This window comes from Oreochromis niloticus, linkage group LG11 (genome assembly GCF_001858045.2).
Source record: "Oreochromis niloticus isolate F11D_XX linkage group LG11, O_niloticus_UMD_NMBU, whole genome shotgun sequence".
NCBI classification, from domain to species: domain Eukaryota; kingdom Metazoa; phylum Chordata; class Actinopteri; order Cichliformes; family Cichlidae; genus Oreochromis; species Oreochromis niloticus.
Genome location: NC_031976.2, coordinates 18,565,627 through 18,582,721, shown reverse-complemented (window position 1 = coordinate 18,582,721; position 17,095 = coordinate 18,565,627). Strand labels below are relative to the sequence as shown.

Sequence of the window (17,095 nt, the reverse complement as noted above, 5' to 3'; positions counted from 1 at the left end):
TTTTTCTTTTTTTTAAATCCCAAAGTGTAGTCATGTGGACTTGGCTTTATAACCAGAAAGAAGAAAAATAGTGGTCTATCCCTTTTGCGCAAAGCCATAAAACACATTATTGCACTTTTTGCAATAATACCTTTTATGCCTCTGAAGCAGTGTGCCCCGAGCAATTAATAAATGCAATCAGTAATTAAGAGTGATTCACTTTTCATGATGCGACGAGTTTTACTGAGGTAATCAAGGCAGTTTCGTGTTGTGGGAGAAATAATATAGCCCAACAACATGAGACTACCTAAACCACTCCACAGCCCGCTCTCCTCTTCTGTTTTTTTTTTTTTTCTTTTCTTTTTTTTTAAGTGTGAAATTTTGCTTACGTGTAGCCTGTTTTATTACTGGTAACAATTTTAGAAATTTCCAAAGGCGCAGAACCACAAGCTGATATCACGCACTAAAGCGGCTTTACAGCCTCCCATTTGGAGCTGCTTTCCGTCGAATTAGTCCGATTCCGTTATTGCTTAGGCGTCTAGATTATGGATTATACCATTTAAAAAGTTGAATGCAACAAAAACTAATGCAATAACAATTTCAGATAGTTCAGAAAATCACAATCAAAAGGAATCACTGTTCCTCCACGCGTTGTGTGGTACATTCAAATGTGATGTCAAGGACAAAAAAAACAACGACGTCACAGGCATCTGCTGAAGGCCTAAACTGTGAAGAACGTCACGCAGTAAAAGTGTAAAAAACAATTTACAGTACAAAGAGCACAAATGCGTTTGCGCTGTACCGGTGCCAGCTTTAAGATTTAAACAACCCGCAGCTCCTGCTCTGACTTTGTGAATGAAATAAGAAGGCTGCAGTTGCATGGATGGGTTTTATTCATTTGACCAGCAAAAAGTGCAAATATTCATCAAATCTCTGCGCTTCTTTAGCAGTCACACAAAGACCTACATGTAACTGGAACACAAGTTTCCCCAAGGGTTAGTCCAGCATGCAAATTCCAATGGTTCACTCCGGTTGAATAAAGAATATGTACAAGCCTGAAGCTCTGAAACACTGTGGTCACATTCGGAGCATTTTCAGCTGATCAGCGTTACAAATGTAACTATTTATAAATACAAACACGACAAAATAAACCAGACGTGAAAACAAAAATAATTCAAAAAAGACCAAGAATCAATAAGTTAGCAGTAGGGTCCTATTTTCATTCTCACAGTTGGGTGTGGGCTCTGCACAGGCGTCCTTGCCATGGATGGAGGAGGGCGCCAAAGACGCACAGTCTCATGAGAAACTGAAGCTGCTGGAAAGCTCTCGGATCCTGTTTTCCCGGCTCATTTTTTTCAGTTTCATCCTCCTGTTTTGGAACCAGATTTTGACTTGCCTGTCAGTGAGGTGCACGCTACGGCTGATCTCCAGACGGCGCTCTCTAGTCAAGTACATGTTGAAGAGAAACTCCTTTTCCAGCTCCAGAGTCTGGTGCTTGGTGTAGGGGCAACGCTTCTTTCGACCACTCTTAGCTGTGAGCCAATTAGCCGTACTTTCCATCTTCCCATCCCCTACAATGAAAATTAGCCAAATATTAGGCAACAGGTGTGACAAACGCCATATTTTTTAGAAATCATGAACGGATAACATTCAGAATACCATATAAACAAAACATGCCAGTGCCCTCATATGAAAATGTTCACTCAAATAATTTATCAACTATACGTATTTAGTGCAAATGGTTGCACTTGCAACTGTTAGTAAAAGTATGTATGTCCGTGTACAATGTCAGATTTTTGAGATCTAAATTATCGGAACTTGGATTTTACGCACAAATATCAGAGTGACTGTAAAGCTGCAGATCAGCATCTTACCAGAAACTGATATTTACCTCGCTAAGTAGCAGTCACTTAAATCTTTATTAAGACATAAAACACAAACTGTAAAGTCTGCTGAAATTATAACAAGGCCTATGTCCCGTTGAAGAGGGACAAATGAAATGCGACCTGTGCGAAGGATAAATTGACTAGACTGACCTTGTTTTTGCTTTAGCCTAAAAAAGCAAAGAATCCCTGTATTGTATCATATATATATATATATATATATATATATATATATATATATATATATATATATATATATATATATATATGTAAGGTGTGTCTTAAATAACAGTTAATTATATTATTACCAGCTGAAATAAATCCACCAGACCTGTTTAAATATTCACAGCTAGAACATCGTATCACTGTTTTTTTGTATGTTTGATTGGTTGGGGGATTTTTGTTTAGTTTTTTTTTTTTCTTTGAGAGAGACAATAGCTCTGCATCTCTGCTCTAAATAAGCCAAGTTTAATTTTGTTTCCTGTCTGATTAACTTCTAAGTGCCTGACAGTTCCCCAAAAGCACCAATCTTCCTCGCGTATTTTTGTGCTCAAAAATCTTACGCTTTAAAGCAATGGACGCATCTCCTATTTTGTTTTTGGGTTTTTTAAAAAAAAATCATATTTCTGCAGCTAATGCCAGCTCTTCACCTTTTACGAGCTTTTCTGGACACTCCGTACTGCATGTCTCAGTTGGTTCGGGGGAGGATGAGCCTTCCGAGGAGAGGCGGCTGTCCTCTCCTCTGGCCGGGGCGCAGGGCGCAGGGACAGGCGCCTCCTCGTGGCCCTCTCCATGCTCCGACTCCGCAGAGGCAGCCGGCGGCTGGGAGGCTTGGCTGTCCAAACGGGCAGGTCGTTGCAGAGTGAAGTGATTCATGTTTGGCTGGACATCATGATAAAGCCTGGAGGACGTGTATGTCTGAGACAGGCGGAAGTAGCCGGGGACTGGCACCGTGTTGCCGCTACCCGGGCAGGATGCGCTCGAGTAGGATATGTCATCTACTGTCGCTCCTTTAGGACATTTATCAGACTCATAAAGGCAATAAGCGTTCTCCTCTTTTATACTCGGCGAGAATGAACACTGAGCCATATGCTGGCCGCTGGGCTGATCCACCCGACAGGATCTCGACGTTTCCAGCCACGTTTCCATTCCTTGAACATACGAAGCAGCAGAGGGGATCACGCTTTGGGTCGTTGGCTCGTTGCGCTTACCGATCCCCGTGAAACAAGAGCCACCGGAGAGTCCATATGAATATTCCGACGCTGGTGGCAAATACACGCTGTTACTTTGGTAATACGAACCGCTGTCGGTTCTCACGTTGATTAAGGAGTCCACAAAAAAGGAATTTCCAGCTTGGTTGTTGGGGCATGACATCGCTGTGGTATAATTTGACGGTGGATGAAGATAGCCCTTTCTGGCTGACATTTCTTGTGCAAAACATTGCTGAATAATTACTGATACTCACGCTTCTCACTGTAGCCTGCAGCCAATTAAAACACCAGGCGACTACAGACTCCTCCCAGTCCCGACCAGGCATCTCCACTGTGTCATATATTTTGTTTTAGGCTAAGTAAAGAGAAACTTTGAGGGGGGAAAAGTGGTGTATCAGATGGGTTTAAGTAAAATCTTTAAATCTCCTTAAACTCTTGCACCTCTAAGCCTCAAGGTGCCTGCTTTAATTTTAGCACAACAACTACTATTTGACAACTCAGTTGTTGAAAGCTGTCCTTAACCATTATGTACAATGCATAGCTTTATGGCCAGTTTTACAGCACTGTAAAAATGAGGGGTTCTAGAGGTGCCTCTGAGAATCTCAGGATGCAAATGTATTTGCATCCTGAGGATCCAAAATGTGTGTGACTCTTTGGTCCAGGGACTCTTAAGCTTTCTTGTGCTCATCTGATTGTTAATATTATTGGCCAGAACCTTTTAAAATTCCCCATGGACTGTCCAATAGCAGAGTGGACAGCTGCTTAACTTTGTCGCATTCATGCCAAAACTTCAGGTCACGTTTTGGTGTGAATATTATGGATTAAAATGCCACGACAAGGCAACTTTTATTGCAGATGCTCTGCTGAGCATTTATAAGGGCAGCGAGCAGGAACACTGAAGTAAACGCGCCACAGTTGAACAATGCCCTAGAGCTGCATTTGCGTAATTGTCGCCTAATAGTGGCAATACTGCAAGGAAGCTAGTTTCTTATTTAACAGATTGGAACTTGTTAATTCTACTATTATGTTCGCAAGCGAACCGCTGGGAGGGCGTATTTTCTCACGTATTTAGTCCTTGCTCCTTTAGAAATACTTATAAATACATATTTACTCCAAGGCCCATATGCACATACTCCACTTTTTATTAGCCTAATTTTAAGCTTAGTCACAATTCAACACCACGAACAAATGCCCCAGGCGCATATATATATATATATATATATATATATATATATATATATATATATATATATATAGATATATATAGATATATAGATATATATAGATATATAGATAGATAGATAGATAGATAGATAGATACTGTTATTAAGTATTATGTATATAAAATAAAAGACTAAATAAACAAAATGTATGAAGGCATTCCAGTTCTCAGGAAACAACGAGTACTACATTTTTTTTTACTTCTTTTTAAGCAAAAGTACTCCAGTAACCTCACCGGCCAAGCAAGTAAATCAAGTAAATCGAGATTCTTAGTGTATTTTTATTTTCCATTTTTATATCATTACTTAAATAACACAAAGTCAGTTAAAGGTAGTTAACAAAAAGCGTTGGTTTAAAAGCAAAATATATATATATATATATATATATATATATATATATATATATATATATATATATATATATATATTGATAATAATACATTGAAACACGCCTTTAAATAAAAGTAGGAGCAGGGTTTGTGACACAGGCCTACAGATTTAGGTCAGCCTAAAATGTCGCTTATGGTGGGGTTTATCCTAAAATACAACACCGGTTACTTCTATCTCCCTTTAAGCCTGGAGCCATAAAGTCTAGAAATCAGAGCTGCAGTTTATATACAGCCATTTTATATGGCGGCAAACGTGCAGCAGTCTCGCTGGAATGAATAAGAATATCCATTAACCCCTCTGGATTATTTCCCCGTCAGCTCTAAGTGTGTGCCGCGCGTCTGCTGATTATTATCATTCCCTCATATTATTATTCACATAAAACATAAACTTAGGTGTAAAAAGGGGGCTTTTTATTTATCTGACTTTATTAAAGAAATGTTAGAAATCAAGTGAAAAGCTCGCACAGTCACGCACGCATGCACAAAGGGACACAGGCAACAAAAGTAACCAAACGAACCATGGCTTCCACTTTTTAAAAGATTTGTTTTGATCCCATCGCGTTTATCCAAGGAGGATCAAATTCAGTCTCACTAAATGAAGTATGATCTACATTTTTTTAAACTATATGGTGTTGTAAAAATTAGTGAGCCACAAACTGTTTGGAATATAAACCTTTGAGATTTTATTTCTTCGTGCGCATTAGACATGCCCATTACTTTGCACAATTTCAACCTGAGAACTGCTGAATTGAATATACACAGAAATAAATTTTCTGCAGAGTTTTCTTGCGGAACTTTTCCAGCAATCTTATTATTATATGATAACATACAATAAAACATCTTCAGGTCAGTTATATGCAGACAGAAATGATTCTGGATGTTGTGGAAAATAGACTTTCTTAAATCACAAGAAGAGAAGGGAAAAAAGAAAAATACATCCCTGTCACTGTGAAATGAATATGACAGTATGTCTGTGCCTACCTTAACAATAAAATCCTGAGGTGGTTACATATTTTAAAGCGGCTGAGCGTCGAGTCAAACTTCCTTCATATCTCAATTCACGGCAATGACATTGATCTGAGGAGCGCCACCCAGTGGGCAAACACAACAGGCCCACACTGGAACGCAACACAAACGGAATATTCCTACCACGGCAAGATGCTGATACAAATGAGGCCGGAAAGGTCCGTGGACACAAGTTTCAGTGCTCCCAGCCGTTGTTTTTCAGGCCCTTAGTCACAGTTAATAACCTTGGTCTCAGACGCTTTATTGCACTGCACTCCAAACGCTCCAGACGAATCCGCGTTTTATGGCCAAGTTACTGGAGCAACTGGGAGGATGTGCAGCAATCAAAGCGGCATTCCTGGGAGCCTCACAGGATGCACGGTATAAGGAAGGCTACAGGGCCCTTATTAGCTTATGACAGGCTATTCAAGTTGTTTTCAGGGCCCTAGTGCTGATTATAAAATCACATTGAACACTTTTTCTTTTTTTTAACATCTTTCCATGTGCAGTTACCTCCATTTGCAGGTTAAATTCCCAGCTTGTTTATGTACTAACATACTAATGTAAGGTCTTTGGATTAAATCACTCCACATAATAAATAAATGATACAGTTGGTGGTGACTGTACTCACAGTCTGGGGTTTCTCCGTGTCTTTATTTACCCAATGTGCTACTGCTGGTTCAGGCTGACACAGGCTGACTTTAGCGTCCAGTAACAGCTACAACACTTCGTGGAGCCACATGAGATAACAAATAAATTTGTTTTTTAATTAGATCTACGCGATTTTTTTTTAAAGTGTCAAGATCGTTTCAGATTGACCTAATAGGAATGTAAGGTCAAAAATAAGCTTTTCCACATCCCCCCTACCAGAAATGAATGAAAGCCTTGTAACGGATATCAAATAATAACTGCAGAGGATCTGATTTCCAGCCATGAGGGAATAAAAAGCGTCAGACCTACATATCATGCATCTGATACGACCCACGTGCTGGCGTATAAAACAAAATATTGGATTATGTTTCTTTTGGAGGCTTTGCTCTTTTATCAGAGGTTTGCCCTTTGGATGAATTTGGAAAGTAATCCAACTTTTACGAGCAAGGGCTCAACAAAGCGCATGCAGTAGGGTCAGGCGCAGATGTTAAATATCAGTGAATCTCAGACTTAAGTGCATGAGACGAACAAATTTGTATCAGATTATGACTTTACTCATTCCACAACTATGCAATGCCGTGGCAAGCGTTTTTGGACCAGCTGATCACTATCAGTGGTGTCAAAAAGCAAGAGGGGGGTCTGTTAGTAACTCCAAAACCTAGAAAAAAACGCTTTTAAATCCCCAGACTTGTTGTATTAGGAACACTGAAAAGATGGCGAGGGGGGGGGAGTCAAAAGTTTCGGTCCGCAAAAGATGTGTGTTCGCGCTAAAATTGGGCCAAATCAAGATCCATTAAAGGGGACAGAAAGATACACGTGCGTGCGCAAGTAAACTTTAATCATATAGTGGAAAAAAAAAAATCAGGATTTTTTTTAATGCATCTTGATGTATATTATTAAATAAAATGAAGGGAAATCAGACAGATGTGGTTTTCTGCGTATAAGCACCCCCATGCAACCATTAAACTTTAACATCTGTCGAGCTTAATAATAATAATAATAATAATAATAATAATAATAATAATAATAATAATAATAATAATAGAGCAAATTGTGTTGAAGGTGTATAAATAATTATTTATGGAGAGTGGCACTTTAAAATCTCGTCCTCTTGTCCAGGTAATGATATAGATGTGTGTGTAAAAGAGAGGGGTGCCTGTCCGCTGTCTTTGTTCAGTTTTTTTTATAGCAGGGGGTTCGTGGTGTAGTACTGTAAACGGTCTCTGTTCAGTTTCTTCTCCTTCATCCTTCTGTTTTGGAACCAAATCTTGACCTGGCGATCTGTCAGGTTGAGCATCCGCGAAAGCTGCAGACGCTTCTCTTTGTTGATGTAAACACTGAAGAAGAACTCCCTCTCCAGTTCCCTGATCTGATATTTGGAGTATGGACATCTCTTCTTGCGCGTCCTCTGGCCACCTGGAAGACAACAAAAGGCAAAAGATCGTCTCTTAAGATTAACATGGAGCCCTATGCACACGCGTGAGATCGCCAGTGTATTTCTCGCTGATAAGCAGCACTTGGCGGTCTGTGCCCCAGCTTTGGAGTTCAAGTGTTTTCCCCCTACACTCAGGCCTACAGGATCAAGACTTGTAAACAAAGGCTGGGATTGATAGTAAAACACGTTGGGCATGAAAGATTGCCTGTCGGAAGTTGTGAAAGTGTATTGAAATCTGTAAAGTGAGGGGGGAAAAATCATCTTGGCTGTTTTGGGGATTGAGGGCGTAGGCCTAAACGACACATGGGAGTATCATGTATCTGATATTCTTTTACTGTTCGCTATTGATCTCGCTGTGGGTAGAGAGCTGTTATTTTAGCTTTAGCACTGTAAATGCCGTCATGGAAAGCAGCTGGTGCATTAAAGCCTTGCAAATCCAGTGAATTTGTAAATATTTATCCAAAGAAGCAGGGTTAAGCCTAAACTCTTGTCCTGAGTCAGATTTAAACGCCCAACACACACTCCACTTTACACTGCGCGGAATAAACAAGAATAAAATTATCCAAAAATGGCTTATAATCAATGCAGAGGCTCTGTGGTGTGTTTAAAATATCTAGGTTGCTGTCAGGCTGTTATGTCAGTAGTATTTTATTTTTTTTAAAATTAACATTTCGCATATAAATGTTTTACAAGGTAATTATAAAAGTCCATACAAGCGCACAAATGAAGGGGAAAAAAGCAGAGGCCATGTTGGAAATCTTGAAGACAAGCTTAACGCCAAAGTCTTCACGGCCAATTTCAATCCCAAGCACGTGATCTTGTCGTTTATAACATAGTTTTGTTGTAGGGTAAATCTGCAGGCCCTCCATAAACCTTACGTGCTTATAAAACTGCATATAAAAAGCTTTAAGAGCAACGCGTAAGATTTTTCTCCGTGCATTAAGCAGGTTCACTCACTGCTGCTTTTGCTCTGCTTCTCCTCGCTGTGGCCGGAGGACGACTTGGGGCTGCAGCTCTCCGCCGTGTCGGAGCCCGGGTGCGCAGGAGCTGGGCTTGCTTTGGCGTGTCTCTCCGTGTCTGTCGCGTGTGCCGTCGGCGTTGCGCCGTTCTCTGCGCTCCCGTAGGCAGTGTCGAAAAACTGATCGAACGCCTGTGGCAGGACCCCGTTCCTGCCAACGCTGCCATAGAAGCTGGGCGTCGGGTTGGAGGAGCTGCAGTGGCTGACGCTGGGGCTGCCTTTCACCAGGATCTCTCCCCCCCGAGAGGTCGGGCTCGTCCAGCTTTCCCTGTGCACGATGTCCTCAGCGAAGCAGTGCGATAGGCTCCCCCTGCTGTGGTGCCATTTACTTGAAGTATCAATGCCATAGTCTCTGAAAGCCACATCTCTCACGGATGGGACCTGTGGCAGAGCTGAGGACTGGTAGGAGTATGTCATGGGGCAAGAGGACTGGCTCTGGGTTAAATAATGAGGGAGACCCGAGAACTCTGCTCCGGAGACGTAGTAAGTGCAACTCGGTAAATACATATTGGAGCCAGAGATCCGTTCATCAAAATCCATATTCTGTGGCTGAAAACGTCCTATAATAATCCCTGCATAGTTCCTCCGCGACGCTGCGCTCCAGTCACTTTGAGGCAGACTGGTGGAGCAGAAATCCTTAGACGTACAAGCTGACGTGGGGATCCATCTCTATCCATTCCTGAGGGCCAAAGCCATGTGACCACTGGCACAAAATGACAGATAGCCTACGTCTCAACGTGTAGGTTATATGAGTGAAAGAGTTTATGAAGTCGATCTTTGGCCGTGTGGAAAAGGAAAAATACTGAAACGGAATTTTGCTCAGAACTATTTTGGATACGCTGGAAGAGCTGAGCCTCTTATACACTGATTTTCATTGTTCCAGTGGGGTTATCTGGCTAAAGGCCTATTAGTGCCAAGATAGAGGGTGGGAAAACCCCTAAATTATATCAATTTTTACGCAGGCCAAGCATACCTGCATTTATTTTATTTTTATTTTTTTATTTTGCTGGGGTTTTTTTTTTTTTTATTGTTTTTAAACCTAACATTCGCCTTAACCCCGACCTCAGCACAGACGCCTGAGTGATTTTGAAGATGAAGATCAGGTTTTCGGCCGCGTCAGCAGCAAAGATACACACCCGGTTACGCACGTAAGGGTTAAACTTTGAGACACAGATGACAACATTTAGATATGATCTGTTGAGTTTGATAGTTTGACAGATTCCAGTTTTTAAAATAAAAAAAAATGGTGCTCAGTCACACATGCGTCAATTTATTAAGAAGTTAGAAGCCTGTAAAATGGGATTATTCCTTGTCTGCGGATTTAATATAGCTCCTCTGGTTATATGGCGACCAATCAAGTCCACAAGTGTGGGGCGATGCGAGACATTGTGTACTTTTGTTTTTCAGGCATCAGCACAGATTCACACCCAGGAGCAAACAGATAACAGACTGTGAGGCTTTTTTTTTCATTATACTTTTATATTTGCAAAGTTTTTTGTTCAGACCAGCATTTCCATGATCGTTAAAACATACTTTTCTATTTAATACCACATTTCCCCCAAAATATATTGAACTGCAGTTTGTTTGTAATAAGGTGATCATATATATATATAAACATTAAAGACGCTGGGTATATATATACCCAGCGTGTTTGATGTTTAATGTTGGCATTTACGTGTTCATGTACTATGGATAATAGAGGTATTTGTCGAAGGAGTTCCAGTCTTTGGATCGCTTGTTCTCTCATTGCAACGCCCAATATAAACCTTTGGACACGGGCGATTTCCCACACTCCAACCCATTTTCATTTGTCATCACTGCTGACTAAGTGGGCACATGTGTCACATATCACTAAACCCGTTGTGCAGCCAATTTTAGAATTTCGTCCAAATATATCAAAGCCTGTGAATTTGTCATCTGCACGGAAGCATTAAGAGACTCTAATATTTCACCCACGTTGCTGGCTCGTTGATTTGAACGGACTGCGTGTGCTTATTGTTATGGCACTAATATTAATTTCATTGTTAAAATCGTCTCGAACATTTTCACCCAGTTTAAATTCTTTTGTTAATTATTCGTCCCGTCGTATTTATAGCAGCATCTGTATTAAACCGAGCCTGCAGGTGTGAATCGGTCTGTCACATCCTTATATCCTGTTATTTTTAAAAAGATATTCAATGCAGGAAAAAAAAAGGACATGCAATGTTAAAGCCGTACATTAAAATATAAATTGATACACTAATTGATACGAGAAGGCTTCACCGGAGGCTGTAATCGTTTACAAGCATGCTGGCGGCGAGAGTAGATTTCTAGGTGTTTCCCATAATAAAAGAAAATAAATATAGGAAGATGGACACTTTATTTTTTCTATAATGACAATTTCATTACAAAAATGACAGAAAATATTCATTTAGACAACTAAAATTATGTATTATGTCAGCATAACGAGTGGGTTGTAAATTTTAAATAAAATATTTAATGATTGATTGATTTTACGTTGTTCAGATAATCATAAGAAAGCGAAGGTTGGCACAGATGCAAAGTGTAAAAGGATTTTTTTAAGGAATGCAGATATTCAATGTAGCAAAAGCTGAAAATGTATTAAAAACACACATTTAGATTGGCAGCTATATGGCGATGATGGGTGATTTTAAAAAGAAAACGTTTCCTCGATTGGCGAGAACTTTCGGTCGACATATGTTTTGTTTAACTCCTGGACTCCCAACTTTTCCTGTTCCCTAATTAGATTTCAAAAGAGGGAATTATCTCAAGTGTAAGTAAAGTAACATTTAACCTGCATATTATGGACGATTCATGACGCATTTGTGATTATATTACAGGTATTTTAACAGTAGATGGGGAATAATGACATTTTGTGTGTATCTCAAGCAACATGTCAGAAATTAAAATATTATGTACCGAGCATTGCAAGTTTAAAACAAAATCCAAAAAAGTGTTTCGATTTATTTTTGATTTATTTTTTTCGGAGTGGGTCTCTTTTGTTTACATGTGAAACACAGCACTCACCTTCAAAGACAAATGTTCAAGTGGAAGCAAACAACGAAATGGTTTTATTTTCCTGCACTTCTTAATATGTACGAGGATTTATGAATAAAGCATACAGACTGCTCACTTTGCAACAGCTCTGCGTCTATGAGCCTGGAGCATGAACGATGACTCGGGAGGAAAAAATGGGAATGATTTGGAGGACAGAAAGATTTTCAAGATAGCCAAATATTACTAGAAACGTGTCTCTCTGTCTTTTTTAAGGAGTTAAAACTATGTCGGCAACCCCTAAGGAGTTGTCATGCGCTCGTTTTAAAGTAATTCATGAGGTCGCTTTGACCAGCAAAGGAATCATACGACGATATTTATTTCAGTTTAATGAAAATCTGTAATGAAGTTTAAAAATGGACAGAAAACTGGAGTCTGGGTGCATCTGTAGGAGCAAATAAAGTAAAATAAAATATATGTTTTAAAAAAAAGTCTAATTAAATGCCTTAATAAAACTTTCTGGATTCGAAAATTCAGCCTCGTGTTCATCTTTGAAAGTTTAGCAAATGAAGACAGCAGTTGGGCTAAAATCAATCCCACGTGGATGATTAGATACGTGTGGATTTCAGCCCCTATTATCCGGACAGACAAATGCATGCGAGCAGTGGATTTGATCCAGTGTTGAGCGTGTTTAGGCATGACTCCGTATCTCTGATCAAGAAAAGCAAAAATATCCAAAGCTGGAGAAAGGCAGCTTCTTTCAAACATTCCTGTTTGCTCGTGGGTGCCAGGAGTCTGCCTTCAGCTGCAACAAATAAAGATCTTTGCTCTTGTCTGAAGTTCATTGCACAACCTTCAACGCCAACATCCAGCTATGCAAATACACAAGAACATAGAAGAGTGCTAACGTCCAGCATTAAACCCAGAGTCATTTTGTGGAGCATGATGAGTTAAGCCTCACTTTGCGTCTTTTCCCCCGTCTTCTTATTTTTAGCCATTTAGGCTGTAGGCCACACATTCGTTAGGCTATCTTGTAAATGTTCTTGGCTCCAGTTTCCTCCTTGTCAAACGCTATAATTTACATTTAAAGATAAAGTTTAAAGGTTCAAATCAAACTAAACAGCAGGCCTATTTTCACTCTTTTACTGATTAATACAGCAGCAACCTTCAGGTCTGCACAATGCAGGACGTTTTGGAGTGAGATGCATTTACCTGTGTGGCTGTTAGGGGGAGCAATGGCACAACCCACAAGAAGAAGCCCCGCACTTGTAGACAATCCACACATTGGGAAGATTTTGAATCCATCTCATGGTGGGAGAATATTTAAAACAACCTCATTTATTGCCAAGAAGCCAGACAGCAAAATGCGTACGATGCAATTTCTAGATTTCGAAGTAATGAGCGGTATTAGAAAGTATCCTAACGAAACCCCGGCCTCGAAATAGACGATAAAGTCGGTGTTGTTTGTTACCCTGGACGGCACAATGTGACTGAGAAGAGAGGGTCACACTCACCAGAGGGTGCTGCCTGGTTAGCGTTAAAAATGCTCCTTTTTATGGCACAGGTCCATCCTTCAAATATAACCGGACAGGAAAAAAGAGCAACCGGCCTCACAGGCCTTCAGCACGGTTAAGTTAATAGCATGACTTACATGACTCCAGTCACGCAGTCTTATTTTACACAACACATTTTTTTTTGTCCTCCAGTTATTAAATAAGCTTTTTAACCTGCAGTTTGCTGTTCCAGAATGTTAATTGATCTCATTTGGAAATGAGATATTTTGAGCTAATTGTGATATTGGATTACTGAGGAGCAATACTTTGAGCGAGAGGTGAAGAGCTGTTAAGGAGCTGATTGGTTACGCGCTCTTACTTTATGAATTCAACATAGAAATATTTCTGGGTTGCAGTCAGCTTGTGTGTACGGTATCTTCGGTATGCTGCCGATTATTAAATCTGATGATGATTAATAAACCAGCAGCCTATTACAGCAGTTTCAGGCCACTTTTTTAAATGACGGGATTTCTCATTATTATTTACTGACGACTCAACAAATGTACTTTTTGCTTCAAAAAATCTTTAAAAATATAATTTAGAGGAAAAAGGGTTGATTGGATTGTTTCTTTTATAACATAGATGAAAAGAAAATACATTTTAAATGACTATAGAAAAAATGCCCAGGAATAAAAAATTGAAAAATGTATTGAAACTCAAAGGTTTTATGATATATATTTTCTATATATGTATATATTTATTCATACCAAGCTCTTTCGTTGGATGTTTTAATAACAATGGGAATACGAAGTAATAATTATATATATGTATGTGTGTGTGTGTGTGTGTGTGTCTGTGTGTGCATGATTATAATTATTAACATCCTTATTTAACTTTGCCACGACTTAATATTTGTCAGATATGTCTTTAAAAATATACTTCCATAGTACTGCGATATTTGAACGTTATGCTAAAGCTATTGATTACATGCTATTGCTAATGAGATAAACAATTGGGTTGAACTCTTACCTTAGCTGCACACGACACATTTTAATAATAGACTTGTTTGCCAGGTTTAAAGCAACAGGGATTTTCTCTTTTTCTCATTCTTACTTTTTCTCTCTCTCTCTCTCTCTCACACACACACACACACACACACACACACACACACACTTACTCATTACTTGTGTCAGAGTGGAGACAGATATGAAGACAAATGTCTGCAGCCGATGAGCAGACGCGCTGTGCTGACGGAACATCGCCACTAGATGGCGACATAAAATCTCCAAATGGTAAAAAGGCTCCAGCCTCAACGACAAGACTCTCCTTAGAGGCCTGTTGGCCTACATACAGGAAATATACTGCACTGATTGTTGAAAATGATATTCTACCAGGAGAAGGATTTTGGAAAGCCATCTTCTTCTTCTTCTGTTTTTTATTCCAACCGGACAGGAATAAAAACGAGCAATGAAAGACACGATTACACTCTCAAACATTTATTATTAAAAAAAAAAGTTGGCTTTTGCTTCAAAAATGGGAGGATAGATGTTGCAGTCATAGTATTTACATGTTTAAATATGCCTATATTTTCTTGAAAGCCAGGAAATTAATGTAGGTTATCAGCTCGTTCGCAGGAGAATTCTTTTGAACAAAAGAAGAAAAACTTTGAAAAAAAAAGAGAATTGCGGATAAACTGGAGGCCAGTACTGAAGTACACAAGCCAGTTTGACATTTACCTAACTACTGGTTGATACTAAAGGATAAAGTTTATTTCAATAAGTTCAGTAACTAGTTGGCTTTTTAAGCTTGTTTTTTTCGAGCCGCCAAGAACTTGTGTGAAGAATTGAATCCTGTAATTAGTATGTGAATTTGACCGTGATTACCTGAGCCTGGCCTGTTTATATGCAGTGACATTTTTATTTAGCATTACACTGTCTATAAATGTTTTCACTGTTAGTGATTCCATGCGCTTCAGCCTTGATTTCAGTGTTGTATTAAGTAGAAGCTTTCTTCTACTTAATACCGGCCCGTGAGTGGACAGCGTGTATCTTCTTCTTCTCTTCTTTTAGTTTTTTTTTTTTTTTTTTTTCAAAGCAGAATGTCTTTGGTTAATAATATTAAAGCATCCCACGCACAATTGCCTTGGTCAACGTGTTCCAAAGCATTTCCGATCTTCTGTCAACAGGCCGTATAGGCTGGTTCCAATTAAAACAGGAGAAGGAAATGTGCAGGACAAAACAGAGCCTCTCTGGCGACAACAAAAGCGTTCATAAAGTAATAAATTATAGCACGGGTATTTTTTTTGCTTTTTTCTTTTCTTTCTTTTTGTTTTTCTTTCTTTTTTCGGATTAAAGGGCATCCATGTCCACCTTTCACCATCCTCGGAGCTAACTGGAGCTCTTGAATTTATTAACGATTTTTTTCTCCTTTACGCGCCTGTTTTGAAACCAGATTGTCACTTGTCTCTCTGTCAGGTTTGTCTGCGCAGATATCCTTCTCCTTTTGTCTTTGGTGATGAATTTATTGGTGGCATATTCTCTTTCCAGTTCCTTGAGCTGCACCTTGGTGTATGGCACACGCTTCTTTCTCCCACGACGCACAGAGTTGTCTCCACCAGAGATAGTTTCTGGGAAATAAAGCATATTAGTTCGTTAATCTGCTGGATTGATTTAAAAAAAATACATCAACAAATATATTTTTAAAAAGTCCGACCGCAAAATGAAGTGGGGAAAAAACAACCTCATATATAAGCCCTGCAAGCACGTGTTTTTGCAAGTTTAATTACACACGCCGGCAAAGACTGCATATTTCTGTATGAATAAATAAAAAAACAAACTTAAATACCTTGTAAAGTGGATTTCCACAGAGGATTTGACTGTGGTTGCTCCTTGGTGCAGTAAACTTGACCACTCCAACCGTTGGTGATGGCCCATGGCTGGTAAGGTTCCATGGGCAACAGAGACTCGTGTCTTGGCTCAGATGGGGCGCTCAGCGCAGGTACGACAGGGACGTCCAAGTAGCTGGGTTGGTAAGGGCCAGAGGAATACCCCTGATAAAACGCAAATTCTTTCGCTCTAGAAGAGAACTCCTCACCAGAGACCGATGAGTCTATGTACTTATCGCCATAACCAGAAGGCTGTGCGCACGCTTTAACACTGCCGTGTGACATCCTACAGGGGTAATAACTGCTGCCAAAATATCCATAGGGCAAAGATGCATTGGGCGAGCTCTGAGTGGCAGAACAGGGGCTGCACTGTTTGCCAGGTTCCCCCATGCCAGACACTGGCACCTCACTCGCAGTGTAGGTGGTGCTGGGCGCCAGTGAGGTTGGATGCGCTAACAGATTCCTGCACTGATTTGCAGCAAAATTGCCTCCAGTAAATCCTTCCATGTTCTTGCTTCTTTCATCCAAACCGTTCTCGTACAGAAACATCACCGGGTCAATCCAGTGCGAGTGGAGGAGTAATGAGGCGGTCATAGCATTCCCTACATTGAGACGACCAACTCTTTTTCAAAATCCCCTCGACTGAGCCCAGACAGGGACTCGGGCAGAGTAACGATACCAACACGCCTGAGTACGTAAAGATCGTAAGGTTATTGGCCAGGGCCAAGCACGTGATATGCAAAGGAGACGATAAACGTCTTGACACGAGATAATGCAGATCAGGCTCTGAGTTTGAGAAGACACCGCACGCCAGTGCATCCAGTATTTGCCAACAAGACCCGCAGGCATTTTTTTTTCTATCGGAAACGATTTTGGAGTCTCACACCGAATGAACCTCGTGTGGAGGCAGTCATATTTTATTAGTGTGTAACG

At 40.0% G+C, this 17,095-nt stretch overlaps 3 protein-coding genes across 3 annotated transcripts; all 3 read right to left on the bottom strand.

Annotated features, from left to right (window-relative positions):
- Positions 1-854: 854 nt before the first annotated feature.
- On the bottom strand, positions 855-3,304 carry hoxa10b (homeobox A10b). The gene is made up of 2 exons (XM_003454384.5): positions 2,513-3,304; positions 855-1,550 (listed from the first exon to the last, which is right to left on the bottom strand). The coding sequence occupies exons 1-2, from the start codon at positions 3,285-3,287 to the stop codon at positions 1,276-1,278; spliced, it is 1,050 nt and encodes a 349-aa protein (XP_003454432.1). The 5' UTR covers positions 3,288-3,304; the 3' UTR covers positions 855-1,275.
- A 2,037-nt stretch (positions 3,305-5,341) lies between these two features.
- hoxa11b (homeobox A11b) lies at positions 5,342-9,961 on the bottom strand. The gene is made up of 2 exons (XM_013277030.3): positions 8,731-9,961; positions 5,342-7,754 (listed from the first exon to the last, which is right to left on the bottom strand). The coding sequence occupies exons 1-2, from the start codon at positions 9,329-9,331 to the stop codon at positions 7,522-7,524; spliced, it is 834 nt and encodes a 277-aa protein (XP_013132484.1). The 5' UTR covers positions 9,332-9,961; the 3' UTR covers positions 5,342-7,521.
- A 5,380-nt stretch (positions 9,962-15,341) lies between these two features.
- Positions 15,342-16,794, bottom strand: hoxa13b (homeobox A13b). Its single transcript, XM_003454381.5, has 2 exons — positions 16,123-16,794; positions 15,342-15,904 (listed from the first exon to the last, which is right to left on the bottom strand). The coding sequence occupies exons 1-2, from the start codon at positions 16,754-16,756 to the stop codon at positions 15,666-15,668; spliced, it is 873 nt and encodes a 290-aa protein (XP_003454429.1). The 5' UTR covers positions 16,757-16,794; the 3' UTR covers positions 15,342-15,665.
- Between the last annotated feature and the right edge of the window lie 301 nt (positions 16,795-17,095).